We start from the raw sequence: 20,511 nt of genomic DNA on the forward strand, positions 1-20,511 counted from the left end.
GATTTATATTTTTTTTAAGATACACTATGAGAAATACTCTCACGAGATATAACTCATATGTGTTAAACTATATAATTTTCTCTAAAACATAATGGTACAAAATAGAAATATTTAATTTAGAATAAAAATAAATCTAGAACGACAAGCAACATGAAATGGAGGGAGTACGTGATGAGTTTATAACTCTAAAAATACATATTTGTGCGCACCATATTTTTGAACAAAACATTTTAGAAACTACAAATGATAATTTTTTTTTAAAAAATGATCACTATAATTCTACGGATCGATCTGCTACCTCACTTATCGATAGCCGAAGGGAGTACATTTACATTTTATTATTATTGTCATTTTTTATTTTTCTAGAGAAGTACTCCCTCCGTATTTTAATTAACGACGTCGTTGACTTTTTAACCACAACGTTTGACCATTCGTCTTATTCAAATTTTTTATACAAATATAAAAATACTTATGTCATACTTAAAGAACATTTGATGATAAATCAAGTCACAATAAAATAAATAATAATTACATAAATTTTTTGAATAAGACGAAATGTCAAACGTTTATCAAAAAGTCAACGGCGTCATACATTAAAATACGGATCGGAGGGAGTATATTTTTTACCTAGCCTCTGCATCATGAATACATTTACTTTGGACTCTATAAATATGGCACAAACCTTGTCGTCCAAACCGCGAAATTAATTAGCGAAATTAATTAACGCTTTACACAAGGCTCGCAACCTCGCACGTACGCTGCACAGAGCGCGACGCTGCGAGTTGTCGCGACGACATGAGGAAAGCCGGCAGAAGGGCGTTCACTTGCTCGGCGGCGGCGGCGGCGGCGGCGGCCTCCGCTCTTGTGAAGCTTCTTGTTCTTGTGGCGGCGGTGGCGGCGACGACGTCCGCCGGTGGCGGCGACGAGCCGACGTACGAGACCAAGTCCATAGACCCGAGCCTCGCCGTGATGACGCTGCCGGCGCCCGTGACGGGCCCGGAGAGCCTCGCCTTCGACGGCCGCGGCGACGGGCCCTACACCGGCGGCTCCGACGGCCGCATCCTCCGCTGGCGCGGCGGCCGCCTCGGCTGGACCGAGTTTGCCTACAACTCCAGGCACAAGTAAGCTAGCTATATCTATCCAGAAATTTTATGTCCTTAGAAAAATATCTCAAGTTACCAAAATTATGTTAAAATTTTTGGTAGCTCGATGTATAAGTATATGAAGATATCAAATTAATTTATTTTTGAGATATTAGGCAACACAGATACTCACAACACACGCACATTCATCCCTTTGAATACACGCACGTAAACCCTATCTTATAAGCATTTTTGAAGACTGTGCCGGCAAATACTTTACATTAATTTTATAATAAATAATATAATATCTTTGGGTACTTTTTTTAAGGATTATAAAATTACCCATATCTATATGTACTAGAATGCACTGACGACTGACCTGCGATTTGTTCACCCACCAGGAGCATCAGCGTTTGCTCGCCGGAGAAGAAGCTGGTGGTGCCGGAGAGCGTGTGCGGCCGGCCACTGGGGCTGCAGTTCCACCACGCCTCCGGCGACCTGTACGTGGCCGACGCGTACCTGGGCCTCCTGAGGGCGCCGGCGCACGGCGGGCTCGCCGAGGTGGTGGCGACGGAGGCCGCCGGCGTGCCGTTCAACTTCCTCAACGGCCTCGACGTCGACCAGAGGACCGGCGACGTCTACTTCACCGATAGCAGCACCACGTATCGGAGGAGGTATCCAAAAAAAAAGAAAAAGAAAAATCAATCAATCGTACTGCCCTTCTGTTTGCCTGCCATGCTAGCTTGCCTGCCCTTCTGCTTTCTGTCTCCGAAAAATCTGATTTTTTTTTTCATTTCCGGGGGTGTTTAAATCAGGGGTCTAAAGTTTTAACATGTCACATCGGGTATTATATAGGATATCGTATTGGGTGTTCGGACATTAATAAGAAAACTAATTACAGAATCCATTATTAAACCGCGAACAAATTTATTAAGCATAATTAATCTGTCATTTGTAAATATTTACTGTAGCACCACATTGTCAAATCATGGAGCAATTAGGCTTAAAAATTCACCTCGCAAATTAGTCGCTATCTGTGCAATTAGTTATATTTTAGCATATATTTAATACTTCATGCATGTGTTAAAACATTCTATGTGACAGGGTGAAAAATTTTGAAGTGGAATCTAAACACCCCCTAACCCTACATCACGAAGTTATCCGTAAATATCCCTACAAATATCCATAGCAGCGAATTTCATATTGGATTATTTGAGTGCTAAGTTTCCTGTTTGATGAGCTAAGTTCCCAATTTAATAAAGGTTGTATATATCCGATTGGATGTAGAGGCCAGGTAAAAATTACCCTTCTTTAAAAAAAATCCCTACATATATAGATGATTATATTTTATCTAACCTTGGCCACGAACCAAATACATCCTAATATACACTCAATAGACGGGATTAGTAGTAAAGGTCGCTACGATTATTTTATATATGTGTGTTATATTTTATTAGGCCGTGTTCTTTGCTCAGGGTTTCCAACCTCTCTCCCTCGTGTTTCGCGCGCACATTTTTCTAAACTGTAAAACGGTGCGTTTTTTTTCAAAAAGTTTCTATATAAAAATTACTTAAAAATCAAATTAATTTAATCTTGAAAAAATAGCAAATACTTAATTAATCACGTGCTAATGGACCGCTTTGTTTTCTGTGTGCACTATTTCCAGTTGGGAACAGACTTGCCAAACAGTCTAGTGTTTGGTTTGCTATAAGAGCGGTAGTGTTGTAATTTTAAATTCTATTTTCTCCATCCTAAAATATAGCAATATATATTTAAGTACAAATTTGAAATATATTTTATGTTTTTGGATGGGGGTATCTAATTTAGTCACAACTCATTTTGCCAAAAATATAGGCATGTCATATATATTTTGCTTTGGCTAGCTGCAAATGTAGTTATGACACGCGGGCCAATATACCAGTAAAGCATGGCTTAAATGTATAGCTCGATTAAATATATACCTAACTAAACAAATTGTGGCGCACCTTATGTGTTGAAATGGCAAATTATGGAAGGCAATCAAATTGACCCTTTATTATTAGTCATTGGACCCATAAGTCGTACACTACGTTTCATGCCCAACCTTGGCACAAACTAAGCTAAAACATTGGTCACACTTAAGTGACATATACCACACATCTGACAAAAGGAGGTATATATGGCGATGTTAGTTAGTTAGCAACCAAATAGGTAATAATGTTCTGTTCGGTATTACGGTGATTACAGTAATCTTGTTTGGTCAAACAGTTTGTAACTAGATTTGTAGCTATTAGGTAAGTAATGATGTTCTTTTAATTGTGTTGTAAACGAAAATGTTATTGCATTTCCAAATATTTGAAAGAACCCGGAGGCATACAAGTTAGATACCATATTTTTGTATTGTATGAACATAATTTAATTTAATCAATAAAACAAGTTATATATATATATAATGAAATAAGTTGTAATTCCTACTACAAATTTAGAAGGAAAAGGACCGAGTATTCCCTAAACATTAATTAAAAGTCCGTCTTCCGTTTGGCACCTTAGAATTTTGAAACCGGATATTCAACCTCCCGAACTTTACAATACAATTCATATAACCCACTAAGGTGTTTTTTGTTATCTAGTTTATATATACATTGGATGAGTTTTACTATGTAAGATACACATTAGACATATATGATAAAATTTCCACTTAAATATTTCTTCTCCATGTTTGCTCTGTCTTACAAACTACCACCATATATAATACTAGTTTTGCATCACTATATAGAGTATAAATCAAGGATCGAGGATTGATGATCTATATGTAAATATATTATATTTGTTATTTAAAACTGCTCTTTAAACGTCCAAATATACAAAGCCATTGTTCAAAATCATTTTAGGAGTGATATAAAAGTTTAGGGGGTAACGTTCGGCTTTTAAAGTTTAGAGTATTAGATAGACTTTCATCTAAAGTTTAGGTGGAGTATGGATTTTTGTCTAATTTAGAAACCAGCGTGACGCAACAGGCACAGTAACCGCTAACCACGGCTAAATTTGTAATGAAAACAGATTTTAGCATACACCGTTATTTTGGCATGCAAATCAAGTAGGTTTATTTATTTATTTATTTATTGTTCTGGCTGATTGTTGAATAGTACTATGAGTCAGTGTTTTTCATCGTACGCAATTCAATACCATTAATTAAGTACTTTTGTCCTATAACTGTGTGAGGCAGGCCACAATGCAGTTTTATCCCGCGAATCAATTAAGTAGACAGTAATTAATGTCCTGGGAACAAATGTTTGATGAGGTCCTTTTTTTTATTTGCAATTAATCACTGGAAATCATAGATAATAGCTTACTATTATTCTCTAGCCAAATATAAACGTATGTGGACGGAAGAGATATATAAAAAATTAAGGGTGTTGGTTCTTATAGTAAGAGCTAACTCAACTCGTGCTCCAAAACAAGTACATTAAATAAATAAGTGAGAGTAAGAGAGGAAAAAAAATTAAAAACAATCTTATAACTAACATATTATATATGTTAGCTTTTAGTTGGACCAATATCTAACAGTGAGCTCTACTATTAAAGTAGAACTTGTTCCAACGTATGGCCACCAGTTGGCTATGGCATGACCTATTGACCATTCCCGACATTTGCCTAATAATACCAGAAATTCACTACTAATGTACTACCTCCGTTCCAAAATAAATGCAGCCGTATATATCCGTGCCCAACATTTGACCGTCCGTCTTATTTGAAAATTTTATGAAAAATTTGAAAATATTCAGTCACACATAAAGTAATAGTCATGTTTTATTATCTAATAGCAATAAAAATACTAATCATAAAAAATTTATAAATAAAACGAACGGTTAAACGTTGAACGTGAACAGTGCAAAACTGTACTTATTTTGGGACGGAGGGACTAGATTCCTCAACTGTATGCCATCACATTACACATAATCGGACAGATCTCCTGTCTATGTATGCATTAATTTGTAAGCTTGATTGATCCAACTAGCAACCGAATCGATCGAACTCTAAAATTACCAAATGATGAAAGAAAAACAACGATATATACAACATTTTTGTGTACTGGGAGGAGGTATACTATATTTCGATTTATCTCTTTGCTATTTAACTTTTGAGCTTCTAAAAGAGTGTACCTATATTAGCGCAAAGTTAATGGAAACTTAAAATAAACTCTCCAGTAAAAAAATGGAGAAAATTCCTCTTGTGCCTCTAAAATTTCACCATGCCCTTGATATCACTTATATCTTCCATAACCCTAAAATTTTCTTGATGCACTATATGCCCCTGAGCTTCTTTATCTTTATAGATGCCATTTGTTAGTTGACTATTTATTCCTTTTGAATTGATCGTATTGCCTTTGACATATAACAAAAGCGCATAATTTCCCATATATAGGGTTTTTTGGTTTATGACATGAAAATAAGTGATAATTTTACCAAAATCACTAAAGTTTCAATTATTTGGAAATTTGAAAGGTAAATGTCAATAAACTGGAACACTACAAATTTTCTAGAACCATATTTTTATTAATTTGTTAAAATTTGATATCCTTTTTTTGCTCTTCAAATTTGATACAATTTTTTTTAAAAAAACTTAGTGATTTGTTCATTTCAGCACATCCTACTAATTATCTCATAACTGAAAATTATTCTTTAGTTTGGGGGGGGGGGGGGGCGTTATCGCTCTCGGTTTATGAACTACTCCTTCTATCCTCAAAAGTACTCAAACCATAGCATCCCATGAAGATTTTAAGGAGGGAGACAAAAGGTTAAAATGCCTCTAATTAATAGAAAAGTTATATCGGTGAATGGGTAGGTGAGGGGTACTAAAAGAATAAAATTTCTTAATTTGCGGACCATGATAAGTTAGAAGGTACTCCCTTCATTCCATAATATAAGACACAACTACTTTTCTTAGATGTTCCATAATATAAGGTATATATACAAGTATGCAATTAACTATGACATCTTCTCTATTAAATTATTACTTTTTTAAATCCTCCACTCTCATGTTATCTAATTCTATTGGATGCATGCATTAGTATTTATTAGGATGATCCAAACTACAAGATAATAATAATTATTTCTTGGTCTTTGGATTAAGGATGACTGTGCCTTATATTTTGGAATGGAGGAAGTAGGAGTTAGTTTATTCTTGAATAAAACTGAAACTCTAAAAGTTGGTTTATTTTGAGACAAAAGGAATAGGAAACATGACTATTCTAAGAAAGTTTAAATGGTGAAAGTTACTCAAGTGGTGAACTAAATTTCGAACTACCAAAATAAAAATGAAATGAACAATATAAAAACTTAGGAGCATAAAATGTATTGGACAAAACTTAAAGAATAGAACTGATTGGATGAACAATTAAGGCATTTTAATAAAACATGATTAATAAAGTACTAAAACTATTATAACACTGGAAGAAAATGGATTTGTTTGATTAATTTAAGAAACCTTTTTATACATAACCTACGTTCTATCGTTTAGTTTAGTAGTTCGAGAAGAAGCGTTTAAACGAGCGAGTAGATCAGCTTAATATGATCATTCAAACACAGTCATAGACAACGTCCGTGACTCCGTGTGAAGCCACATGGGAATTATTCCACCTGCAACTGAACGCATTGTCTTCAGACACACAGACAAGAGCACAGGCTAGATATAAGAAAAGCTGTAAGAAATTGACAAATTGCCAGCTCATTTAGAATTCCTTGTAAATATTACCTTCTCTCCTTTAATATATATACCGTGGGGCCTCCCTCACTGTTTTTGGTCAAAAAAAAAAAAAAACATGGAACACTGCATTCATCCGGCCCCCGCATGTCGTGTTAGCAGTAGGGAAATTGATTTCATCCCTCGAGGGAATATTTACTTGTTTCGTGCATATCACCTAAATAGTTATAATTTTTTTAAAACAAAATTAGCAATATAGATTAATATAAAATATATCACTTTACAAACATGCAAGTTTAAATTAATTTTTTACAAGTTATAACAAAAATAACAAATATAGCTGCGAATGTACGATAACTATTTTTAGTTTAATTTGTTCTTTTTGTTGCAACCTATAGAAGTTGAATTTGGTCTTGCATATTTGTGGAGTGATTTATTTTATGTTTGTGGATTATCTATTTAGATGATATGCAAATAACGAGGGATGTCCCTCGAGGGATGAAAATCCACATTCGTTAGCAGTACTACTATTAACTAATCAATGGCGCCATTCCATAATTATTACTCCCTTCGTTCTAAAATATAAATATTTTTAGCATAATATCAAATTGAACATTTTTAACTATAACTATTAATAGGAATAAAATAAAAAAGATTAATTATGTAAAATTAATGTTGCTATATTTATCATTAAATAAACTATCATATTGTAATTCTTTTTATTTAAAACATCTCATTTTTTAGATAATTATTCGTCAAAATAGCATCTCGAAGACTATAATGAAGTATAAGAATATCATTTATATTTTGGGATGGGGGAGTAGCAATTAATTAATTTATTAATTTTTGAATGATCGTCGTCTGCAGTCTTCACCTGCTGGTGGCGGCCACGGGCGACGAGACGGGGCGGCTGCTCCGGTACGACGCGCGGCGGCGGCGCGTCACCGTGCTCCACTCTGGCCTCCCCTACCCGAACGGTGTCGCCGTCAGCGACGACGGCACCCACGTGGTGGTGGCCCACACGGGCCTCTGCGAGCTCCGCCGCTACTGGATTAGATTAAGTTTATATATATAATCTTTGTAAGCTCACAATATTATAACTGTATTTGCAAGGTGAACCCATGGTTTTCACTTTTCAATGCATTTTTATCAAAATCCTCTTCTTCTTTTTTTCATCAAAAGACATCTCTTCGTGATTCGTGTGTTTTGGCAGCATTAGAAAAAACATTGCTACTTTAAACAGATAAATAGCGAAAAACCTATCACGCGATCGATCGCCCCAGGCGATCAATTCCTCTCCCCCACGCAGTTTCCTTTCTTGGCACCGCTTTACTTTCCTTTTTTAAATAAGTTTATACACCTAAAGTTTATACACATCAAGTTTACACATATAAAGCTTATACATCTAATGTTTATACACTTAAAATTGGTAGACCTAAAGTTTACGAGCCTGAGCGGTCGATATAGGAGGATCGTACGGCTGGGATCGTTTGGTACCTCTTAGTACCTGCCCTCCACCCGCACGCACATGTATAGCGAAAGAGAGTGGGAGATGAGGGGTGCGGCCGCGCAGGGGATTCAGAGAATGAGGAAGGGGAGTAGAGCAAATCATGGATGGCAACACAGATATATGGAGATTAATCAATCATCTACTTTCTGTTTTATTCTAGATCGAGAATGCTTTACCTCTCGATGGTGACAAGGATCTGTGAATGTCTGTTCAATCTCTGGATGCATCACGAACTCATCTCAAACAAACTTTACATTGACTCTTAGAAAATCCTGCAGCTTCAGTTTGGCGAACCTGCCTAAAGGATGCGATGCAACAATCAATTAGTTGCTTCAACATTCTCTTCACGTACCTACTCTCGGCCATTGCTCACCGGACACTACGGCGGTGCGGCCATTATATTGACATTGGAACTACATGCACTCACTGGGTGGGCATCACCGCCTCTGCACGCTCGCCAACCCAAGTCCCCAATGAGAGGCGCTCGATCGTCCTACCTGCGACTCGCGCAAACTTGTAAATGGACAGATAGATATAGGTGGTACCACCCAGTACCTGGTACCTTATGGTATCTTTTCAAGGATGGTAAAATATCTCAAAGTTTATAAGCTAAAAGTTTATATACCAGATTGAAAATCATCTTTAAATGTATTTGAATTCAAATTTAAATTTAAATTTAAATCTGTATATAAACTTTTGATCTATAAATTTTAGATGTGTAAACCCTAGATGTATAAACATTAGGTATATAAATTTTAAATATATATATGGTAAAAAGGAAAAGCGGTGAAAAAAAATGATCGCCTGGCGCGATCGATCGATCGCTAATTAGCTATCCCCGATAAATGGGCCCTAAGCCGTGCACTCATGGGCTTGGGTTGGGAAACCAGATAAAATCGAGCCTTGTAGATAAACAGGTCTAAATGGAGCTTGCACCGGCAAAATACGGCTACAATACAACGCCCAGTGCTCCTCGACTTCTCTCGCCTTCCGCCGCTGCCCGCTGATAACATCTCGCTGCGCGGCCGTGGCCGGGGGCACGCCGAATTAGCTGGAAAAATAAAAAGGGATATGAATATTTGATACGCGTCGGAGCAGCGGAGGTGACCAACATCATCATCAGCAACAGCAACACAGAAAATACGTCCACTGATTGTAAGGTGCGTGAATTTGATGAACCCGTTTATTTAATCTCTCGATCCGGGGTGTGTGGTTTTCACCGACATCTCCTCCCTCCCTTTAAAGAAAAAAAGAACTCAAGACGGGATAAGACCTATTCTAGTAGAATAAATCTGGACAAGAGTAAGATTTATTGTATTAAAATATACCACATTCAGTTCTAGATTTGGTTTTTTTTGACAGAGGGATTATGTATTGCTTTCATCTGTTTCAGGGAGTGTGAATAATAATTAAGCTGCCAGTTTGATCACACATCTCACTCGATGAATTTGGACCATACGGTTAACATGGAGTCGCCGCATCTGGAGCCGGACAAAGGTTTGCAAATTATTTTTGCTTCCACATTCACAATCTTAAGAATTGTCTTTCCGTTGAATTAATATATCATTATTACAGTATTTTTTCTTTTGATTTTGGGCCAGAGAATACTAGGACTAAATGATTAAGAGCATCACATGGGCACACGGCAATGAAAATCCCCAAAAGGAACAAAAATAAACACATGATTTATTTCCTCATCTCCAGCTGCTCTGTTTGGCGCTGCTTTTTTCTAAAGAAACTATAAACACTCCATCTTAACACAGCGGTAATCTGATTGCCTGACTAACCTTTCTGAACTATTAGAACACCGTGACAAGAATATCTGTACTATATGGGTCACGGCCAAGGTTATAAGGATCGAAATTTTAGGTAGTATCATTTTTCTCAAAGTAGTATCGTATCGTAGTATCGGGATACTATAAAATTTTCTTTTTAAGTTTAATTAATATTTGTATTAATTATACATAGCCATTCTATATAAAAATTATAGTAATAATATATGTCATGCAAACAGAGATATTTATCAAGAGAAACCACATTAGTTGTGATAAATTTAACTGATTTTTTTATAAACTTGTGCATATTTACTTTATTTTCAAACCATCTTATTTTAAATAATATTTTGTAGGATCGTAATTATCGTAGAATCGGGATACCACCTAAGATTTTGTAGGATAGTGTGGTAATGAATAGTAGGATCAAGATACTATGAAAATTAGAATACTAAATGAGATCAGTATCATTTCGGGTTGGTAGGATACTACGATACGGATCGGGATACTGATAACTTGGTCATGACAAAAGACTTGCAATTTACTGAATAATCAAACTTGGGTATGTAAAAGAACAGAGAAGCGAACGTCTCTGTTTGGCACCTTGTGGTGGATTATGATAATCTGGTATAACTACTTTTAGACATTTTAGTATACGTCTAACTGCTTTGCTTTCAATCTGAATTGAAATGACAATATTATGTGCATCATGCTATACTATTGAATAGGTAAACATGGACATGTAATGTCATCTGTGCTCTTATTTCAGAATTATCACTGGAGCCCAAAAACATTCAAGCAGCAAAGGGGGAGCCTAAAAACTCTGAAGCAGCAAGGGAGCAGCCCAAAAACTCTGAAGCAGCACGTGGTATGTTCATAATTAATATGCCGATACCAGTCAGACTTAAAACAAATGTGCTTCCCAAACTACTAAATATGCTGTATTTTTATAAAAAATTATAGAAAAGTTGCTTATTTATCTAATTTAAATATTTTAAACTAATTCTTAATCAATCGTATGCTCCAATGATTTATCTTTTTTTTTGTCGTTCCAACACAAAGTATCGAACACACCCTAATCTTGGATAAACACAACAGTTAACCATGGGTAGTTTACCTACTCCCTTCTCCGTTTTTTTTTCTAATCAAACTTTTTTACGTTTGGCTAAGTTAGCATTTTCAACACAAAACAAACATATTATCAAAATTTATTCAATGCTATATTTAGCTAATTTGATGTCTAGTATATGTTGCTAAATCTTTCTATTAACTTGATTAAACTTAACAAAATTTGATTAGAAAAAAAAAAGTAAAAAAACCGACTTATAAAATAAAACGGATGGAGTGATAGCTAAAGTGGTGGCGAGGTACGTATGTGGCATGGCCTCCATGTTGCCATTCGAGAGGGAACCACCAGCTGCGGATGGCAACAAGAAGCTGTGCTACATCTGTGGAGACGACGACGGCAGCCATGAAGAATTAAGCTGCCCCTTCAACTACATGTACTACCACATGTCTGATGAAGATGCCTCTGAAGGCACCACCTGCGAGGGGAGTTGCTCCGCGGGGAAGCACCCCATGGCCGTCGTCTCCGGCTCCGGCCGCCATCGCGAGTTCTTGCGGTGCGTCGTCCGGGTGAACAACTTCCCGACCAAGCTCCGGCCATGGGACCTCTCCTGGCTCTGCAAGCCGTTTGGGCCACTTAGGATGTACCATTTGGTGATGCGTAATAGCAAGTTCTCCAGGGGCTTTGGCTACGCCATCTTCTCGAGTCGACAGCATGCGGAGAGTGCCATCGATCAGCTCAATGGCAGGATCATCCATGGACGCAAGCTGCGCGTCGACTGGGCTTATCCTTGCATCTAGCTAGCTAGTTTATTTACTCATGAAATTATATATTTGCTGTTATACTATTCGGTTGAGCTCTTGTTTTGGTAGGAATCTATATTTTCTATATTCTTATAGCCCACTAAGTTTAAAGCTCAACATGCAACCATATCACGTCATCACCTCCTAGCAATAATTACATATTTATCTCATGCAAGCATATATACAACATCATCTATAATTTATTTAATTCTATATAAATCAACATGCAAGCATATCCAATCATCAACCCACATATCATTTGCAAAATATTTTAATTCTTAATTAATCGTATGCTCTAAAGGATGCGATGCAACAATCAATTAATTGCTTCAACATTCTCTTCACGTACCGATTCTCGGCCATTGCTCACCGGACACTATGGTGGTGCGGCCATTATATTGACATTGGAACTACATGCACTCACTGGGTGGGCATCACCGCCTCTGCACGCTCGCCAACCCAAGTCCCCAATGAGAGGCGCTCGATCGTCCTACCTGCGACTCGCGCAAACTTGTAAATGGACGGATAGATATAGGTGGTACCACCCAGTACCTGGTACCTTATGGTATCTTTTCAAGGATGGTAAAATATCTCAAAGTTTATAAGCTAAAAGTTTATATACCAGATTAAAAATCATCTTTAAATGTATTTGAATTCAAATTTAAATTTAAATCTGTATATAAACTTTTGATCTATAAATTTTAGGTGTGTAAACCCTAGATGTATAAACATTAGGTATATAAATTTTAAATATATATATGGTAAAAAGGAAAAGCGGTGAAAAAAAAATGATCGCCTGGGGCGATCGATCGATCGCTAATTAGCTATCCCCGATAAATGGGCCCTAAGCCGTGCACTCATGGGCTTGGGTTGGGAAACCAGATAAAATCCAGCCTTGTAGATAAACATGCCTAAACGGAGCTTGCACGGGCAAAATACGGCTACAATACAACGCCCAGTGCTCCTCGACTTCTCTTGCCTTTCGCCGCTGCCCGCTGATAACATCTCGCCGTGCGGCCGTGGCCGGTGACACGTCGAATTAGCTGGAAAAATAAAAAGGGATATGAATATTTGATACGCGTCGGAGCAGCGGAGGTGACCAACATCATCATCAGCAAAACATGTCCACTGATTGTAAGGTGCGTGAATTTGATGAACCCGTTTATTTAATCTCTCGTTCCGGGGTGTGTGGTTTTCACCGACATCTCCTCCCTCCCTTCAAATTCAAAAAAAAAATCAAATTCAAGACAAGATAAGACGTATTATAGTATAATAACTCTGGACAAAAGTAAGATCTATTGTACTATAATATACCACATTCAGTTCTAGATTTGGTTTTTTAACAGAGGGATTATATATTGCTTTTATCTGTTTCAGGGAGTGTGAATAATAATTAAAGCTGCCAGTTTAGTCACACACATCTCACTCGATGAATATCGATCATACGGTCAACATGGAGTCGCCGCATCTGGAGCCAGACAAAGGTTTGCAAATTATTTTTGCCTCCACATTCACAATCTTAAGAATTGTCTTTCTGTTGAATTAATATATCATTATTACAGTATTTTTCTTTTGATTTTGGGCCAGAGAATACCAGGACTAAATGATTACGAGCATCACATGGGCACACGGCAATGAAAATCCCCAAAAGGAACAAAAATAAACACACATGATTTATTTCCTCATCTCCAGCTGCTCTGTTTGGCGCTGCTTTTTTCTAAAGAAACTATAAACACTCGTTTCTCAAAAAAAATAAACAGTCCATCTTAACACAGCAGTAATCTGATTGCCTGACTAACCTTTCTGAACTATTAGAACACCGTGACAAGAATATCTATACTATAATATGGGTCACGGCTAAGGTTATTAGTGTCGGGACCTAGTTCCTGGGGGTCTGTCCCACCTGCAATATGCAGACGATACCATTCTTTTCATCAAGGTGGGGGATGACAATGTGAGGGTTTTAAAGTTCCTTATGTTCTGTTTTGAAGAGATGTCTGGTATGAAAATAAATTACCAAAAAAGTGAAGCATATGTGTTGGGAGTAGATAAAGAGGAAGAAATAAGGATAGCTAATATGTTTAATTGTAAAGTAGGAACAATGCCTTTTACCTATTTGGGGTTGCCAATGCACTGTGAAAAAGTTGGGATGAAAGAATTTAGACTGATAATCCAGAAAGTGGAAAAGAGATTACAAACTTGGAAAAGTGGTTATCTTATGGAGGGAGAGAGATCAAAATCAACTCCTGTTTGTCGAGTGCTCCAATGTATGCGATGGGTTTTTACTATCTGCCTGGGGATTTTCATAAGAAGATGGACTCCCTGAGAGGGAACTTTTACTGGCAGGGTTTGGGAGAGAAGAAAAAGTACCACATGATGAAATGGGAGGGTTTGATAAGACCTAAGGATTTTGGAGGTTTGGGTTTTATGGATACTAAGATTATGAATTTGTGCCTGCTTAGTAAATGGGTTGTGAGGCTAGAAAGAGGGGATAGTGATGTGTGTCTGGAGGTTTTAAGAAAGAAATATCTTGATCAGGGTGGGTTTTTTCAAAGCTCTCCTCAAGGAGGATCTCAATTCTAGAAGGGTCTGCATGAATGTAAGAAGGTTTTGGAAAGATTAGTGATGAAAGAGGTACATAATGGGGAAAGCACTTACTTCTGGATTGATGTTTGGTGCTGCCAATGTAGTCTAAAAACTCTTTTCCCAAATCTTTTCGCTATCAATTACCACCAAACTGCTACTGTTAAGGATTTGTTTGAAGATGGGGGCTGGAGGTTGGACTTTAGGAGAAACTTGGATGCTGATGGAGAGGCAGAGCTAGCACAGCTCACTCAACTGATTCAGGGAGTTGTTCTGGAGGAGGGCAATGATCTAATGATTTGGCCACATAACAGTAAGAAAGGGTTTACTACCAAGTCCATGTATAGAGAATTAACTTTTTTTTGGGGGGGGGGGGTAGGGATCTTGGGATGATGGCTGTCTGGAAAAGTAAAATTCCACTGAAAATTAAACATTTCATCTATATGACAGATCGGGGGAGGCTACCTTGTGCTTCCCAATTGATTAAAAGACAGTGGAAAGGAGGGAACGAATTTTGTAAACTTTGTGGCAAAACTAAAACCACTAACCATGTTCTGTTCTCTTGTCCTTTAGCTGCGTTTACCTGGTGTGTGGTAAGAGATGCTTTGGGATTAGCCCAGATTCCTATTAATTTTAGAAATTGTTTGGGTTTGATGAAGGGCCAAAAAGTTCTGAAGGTTTGGGTTATGCTTATTGCCGGCGTGTGCTGGGTTATTTGGTTAACCAGAAATGAACGGGTTTTTTCAAATATTCTGGTGAAGTCTCCTTTGCAGGTTGCTTACAAATCTTTATCTTTTGTTCAGCGCTGGTGTATTCTGCTAAAGGAAGATGATCAAGTAACTATGAAGAGGTGGTGCGAGTTGCGGATGGAAAAACTCAACCAGCTAAAGCCGTGTAGTCTTCCTATAGATATTTAGTCTGCTGTGGGCTGCTTTGCCGGTCTGGTTTCTGGGTTTTTATTCTTGTCTCAGGATCTAGTTGGTTGCTCGCGAGCTGTGCTGAAACTTGCTCCCAGTCTTTGCTGCTGTTTATCCTGTTATGTGTTTGTTTCTTTTCTTTTTTTTTTTGTAAAAGACTCTGTATGTCTTTCGGCTTTCTTAAAGAGCCGGGTCAATGAAAGTTGATCTGATTTAAAAAAAAGGTTATTAGTGTCGGGATTCTAGTTAGCATCGTTTTGCTCAAAATAGTATCATATCGTAGTATCGGGATACTATAAAATTTTCTTTTTTAAGTTTAATTAATATTTGTATTAATTATATATAGCCATTCTATATAAAAAAATTACAGTAATAATATATGCCATACAAATAGAGACATTTATCAAGAGAAACCATATTATTTTTGATATATTCAACTGATTTTTATATAAATTTATGCATATTTATTTATTTTATTTTCAAACCATCTTATTTTAAATAATATTTTGTAGGATCGATCGTAAGTATCGTGGAATCGGTACTACCTATGATTTCGTAGAATCGTATGGTAATAAATAGTAGGATTGAGATACTACAAAATTAGGATATATATCGGTATCATTTCGATTTAGTAGGAAACTACGGTACAGGTCGGGATAATGATAGCCTTGGTCACGACAAAAGACTTGCAATTTACTGAATAATCAAACTTGGGTATGTAAAAGAACAGAGAAGCGAACGTCTCTGTTTGGCACCTTGTGGTGGATTATGATAATCTGGTATAACTACTTTTAGACATTTTGGTATACGTCTAACTGCTTTTCTTTCAATCTGAATTGAAATGAGAATATTATGTGCATCATGCTATACTATTGAATAGGTAAACATGGACATGTAATGTCATCTCTGCTCTTATTAATCATGTCGAAATGTGTTTTTTGTTTTCTATTCTTCCTTCTATTTTCTTGCGTTTCAAAGAGCCATTACAATAGTTTTTACAGGAAATAAATCTATCTAAATCATTTATCTTTTCTAATTCAACGTATCATATATATATTTATACTATTATCTTAACTATTTATAGTAGAATAATTTTTTCATACTGATAACGGAACTCATAAACTAAGGTTAATATTACTTTTGGTGATAATACTCCGTATAGCTAGGGTAGTAAGGGTATGTTTAGATCCCACCAAAAATTTTACACCCTGTCACATCGAATGTTTAACACACGCATGAAGTATTAAATATAGGCTAAAAAAATAACTAATTGCACAGATTGTGACTACTTTGCGAGATGAATCTTTTAAGCCTAATTGCTCCATGATTTGACAATGTAGTGCTACAATAAACATATGCTAATGATGGATTAATTAGGCTTAATAAATTTGTTTTGCGGTTTACTGATGGATAATGTAATTAGTTTTTTTATTAGTATCCAAACACTCTATATAATACCCGATATGACACGTCAAAACTTTACACCCCTAATCTAAACACCCCCTAAATGTTATTTTCCCGTGATTTTGAACTGCTCATGTCTTAATTTGACCTACACCGGAGTTCTGGCGGTACTGACTACTATGTTTCCTTTTTCTGAGCATAAAAATGCATCGGTCAGCAAAAACTCAAAATCTGGTGGGGGAAAAGGTTAAACTAAGTTCTTGCTTACTTTAACCGGCAGCCTACCTGCCGGAGTAGTAATTAATTAGCATGTGGTTTAACATTATATTCGGTCAAAATGACCAACATTCTTCCGAAGAGTACCTTTAGATCGTTGAGTAGCATTATTGGCAACGTACTTCACCTTTTGCAATGGCTGTAATTATATTGAAAGAAGCGAATGAGGTCGGATAATAATAAATGCCCACTAGACAATTTCTGCATATGCAGTTTGTATCGTGATATTTCGTCTTTTGCAAGTTGGCTATAATTGAAAGAAGAAAGAGGTTGGATAATAATATATATACCCACTAGACAAATTTCTGGTTATACAATTTTGAATCATCGTACCCTCTCCGTTCTAAAATATTGCAACCGACTCCCTCTGTTTCAGGTTATAAGACTTTCTAGCATTGCCCACGTTTATATAGATGTTAATGAATCTAGGTACACATGTATATCTAGATTCATTAACATATATATGAATGTGGACATTGGTAGAAAGTCTTATAATATAAAACGGAGGAAGTAGAATAGATCTGCAACAAATCTGAACGAAGGTCATGTTATGATTTGTTATACTAGGATGAGATAAAGGAAGTATTAATCTGTTACAAGCTCGAGCTCGATTCGACAAAGCTTACGAGCTTTGGGACAGGCTCGGACTCAGCTCGTTTTGAACTCGAGCCGAGTTCGAATCGAGCCTAGGACGAGTAGAGCTTGAGCAGCTCGCGAGCCTTGAGTTTTTTTTTACAGCCCTAGCCAAAGGGAGTACATTTACTTTTTATTATTATCATTTTTTATTTTTCTAGAGAAGTATATTTTTTACCTGGCCCTCTACATCAGGAATACATTTATTTGGACTCTATAAATATGGCACAAACTTATTCAAACTCAATTCGTTATCCAAAACAAGTTTAAATTAAATTTTTACAAGTTGTAACAAAAATAACAAATATAGCTGCGAATGCACGATAACTATTTTTAGTTTAATTTATTGTTTTTGTTGTAACTTGTAGAAGTTGAATTTGGTCTTGCATGTTTGTGGAGTGATTTATTTCATATTAATCTATGTTATCAATTTTTTTTGTCAAAATTTTCAATATCTATTTAGATGATATGCAAATAACGAGGGATGTCCCTCAATGGATGAAAATCCACATCTGTGTTAGCAGTACTACTATTAACTAATCAATGGCACCATTCCATAATTATTACTCCCTTCATTATAAAATATAAATATTTTTAGCATAATATCAAATCGAACATTTTTAACTTTAACTATTAATAGAAATAAAATAAAAAAATAATTATGTAAAATTAATGTTGCTAGATTTATCATTAAATAAACTATCATACTAATATGTAAATCTTTTTATTTAAAACATCTCATTTTATAGATAACTATTGGTCAAAATAGTATCTCAATGACTATATTGAAGTCTAAGAATATCCTTTATATTTTGAGACGGGAGAGTAGCAATTAATCAATTTATTAACTTTTGAATGATCGTCGTCTGCAGCTTTCACCTGCTGGTGGTGGCCATGGGCGACGAGACAGGGCGGCTGCTCTGGTACGACGCGCGGCGGCGTCACGTGACCGTGCTCCACGCCGGCCTCCCGTACCCGAACGGCGTCGCCGTTAGCGACGACGGCAGCCACGTGGTGGTGGCCCACTCGGGCCTCTGCGAACTCCGCCGCTGCTGGCTGTGCGGGCCCAGCGCTGGCAAGTCAGAGACGTTCGCCGAGGTGCCCGGCTACCCGGACAACGTCCGCCGCGATGACAGCCGCGGCGGGTACTGGGTGGCGCTCAGCCGCGAGGCCGACAGTGATGACATGGCGCCGACGGTGGCTGTGAGGGTGGTGGCGCCGGCCGCGAAGAATGGTAGCGCGGCGGTGGTGGCGGAGGCGCTCGCCGGATTCAGCTTCGTGACGGTGAGCGAGGTGGCGGAGCGGAACAGCACGCTTTGGGTCGGTTCCGTTGACACGCCGTACGCCGGCGCTGCGGTGAGGGGTCACCGGTGACCGTGTTCCGTCGGGCGGTTGGTCGACATACGTGGTGGTGCAGCTACCCTGATTAAATTTCATTACATTTAGTACATGTTATCTGTGGTCTATTAATTGACTTGGTTGTTATGTATGTTTAGTTTGTATACTAGAAATGTATTTTCAGATTTAGTCAAACTTTAACATTTTATGTTCCATTAGATTAAGTTTATATTCTCTACTTACTCTGTTTCACAATGTAAGTCATTCTAGCATTTTCCACATTCAAACTGATGTTAATGAATCTAGATAGATATATATGTCTAGATTCGTTAACATTAGTATAAATGTGGGAAATGCTAGAATGACTTATATTGTGAAACGGAAGGAGTAATTCTTTTTTACCAAGACCAAGGAGCAATTAACATATTCACCGTGTTACAAAACCAATAAACATGCAACTAATAAGTACTAACATGATTTCTTGGGTTCCGATCAATAATTTAATTTACCACATAGTGACTACAAATTAGACTTTACTTTTAGCAAAACAAAAAAGAATGGAATAGGTCTTAGACTTTTGGATAGAGAGGATACTCCCTCCGTATCCTAAAACAAGTCGTTCTGGGCTCTTGGCCCGTTTTCACAAAACAAGTCATCGCTCCTCCGCGGGGTGCAGTTTGGACGCGTATGCCCCTGACGCTCGTTGCCCTTCCGCTCGCCGTCCATTCTGCTTAAGGCAGCATTAATCATGTCACCTCGTTTCTTGCCGCCCGTCGGCTCTCGCGTCAAGGCACAAATACTCCAGCGCTCGATCTTTCCTCTTCATCTCCTGCATGCAGCACATGCTCGCCGCTCGCACACGCGCGTCTCTCTTCCTCGCCGCCCAGCTGTAGTTAGGGTTCAGAGCTCGGTCGTGCCATGGAGTACGTTGAGTCGCTGGAGTCCGTCGAGGTGCCAGACTCCGTCGACGCGCTGGACTCCGTCGAGGGGCTAGATTCGGAGATGGTGCTGGACTCCGTTGAGGTGCCGGACTCCGTATTCTAGATTTTTTTCAAATACCTTTGTATCCTAGATTTGCAAATACCAAGTTTACTAGACACATATTCTATGGTCATTCTTTGATTGAGAGGAATGTTGCGCAATTGTTCCAAATCAAGTGGGTATGAATGCTACATGACACCGAAAGATTGCGGCTTTTACTGTGAGACACCCGAAGATAGTGTATTTGCTCGTGGACACTGTAAAAAAGTGGTAATTAGCTGGTGGACACCGGTCGCATTATTTTTATTATTTTCGATGAAAAAGGAGATAGAAACTTTGGTTAAAGACAAATTTGCCCATGGGCCCACTTGTCAATCTCTGTTTCTCTGATCTTCTTTCTCTCTTTCTCTGTCCTTCTTCTTCGACAGCAATGACGCTTTTGCCGTGGGAAACGCTGGAGCGTG

The 20,511-nt window shown here is 37.6% G+C and overlaps 2 protein-coding genes across 2 annotated transcripts; both read left to right on the forward strand.

Annotated features, from left to right (window-relative positions):
• The first annotated feature begins 587 nt into the window (after nucleotides 1-587).
• On the forward strand, nucleotides 588-19,102 carry LOC4346903 (protein STRICTOSIDINE SYNTHASE-LIKE 10). Its single transcript, XM_015755680.3, has 3 exons — nucleotides 588-1,121; nucleotides 1,484-1,756; nucleotides 18,601-19,102. Exons 1-3 carry the CDS (start codon nucleotides 796-798, stop codon nucleotides 19,100-19,102), a joined length of 1,101 nt encoding a protein of 366 aa, XP_015611166.1. The 5' UTR covers nucleotides 588-795.
• On the forward strand, nucleotides 10,822-12,010 carry LOC136351864 (uncharacterized). Its single transcript, XM_066304308.1, has 2 exons — nucleotides 10,822-10,914; nucleotides 11,398-12,010. Exon 2 carries the CDS (start codon nucleotides 11,427-11,429, stop codon nucleotides 11,910-11,912), a length of 486 nt encoding a protein of 161 aa, XP_066160405.1. The 5' UTR covers nucleotides 10,822-10,914; nucleotides 11,398-11,426; the 3' UTR covers nucleotides 11,913-12,010.
• Nucleotides 19,103-20,511: the final 1,409 nt, after the last annotated feature.

Source organism: Oryza sativa, chromosome 9, assembly GCF_034140825.1.
Source record: "Oryza sativa Japonica Group chromosome 9, ASM3414082v1".
NCBI lineage: Eukaryota > Viridiplantae > Streptophyta > Magnoliopsida > Poales > Poaceae > Oryza > Oryza sativa.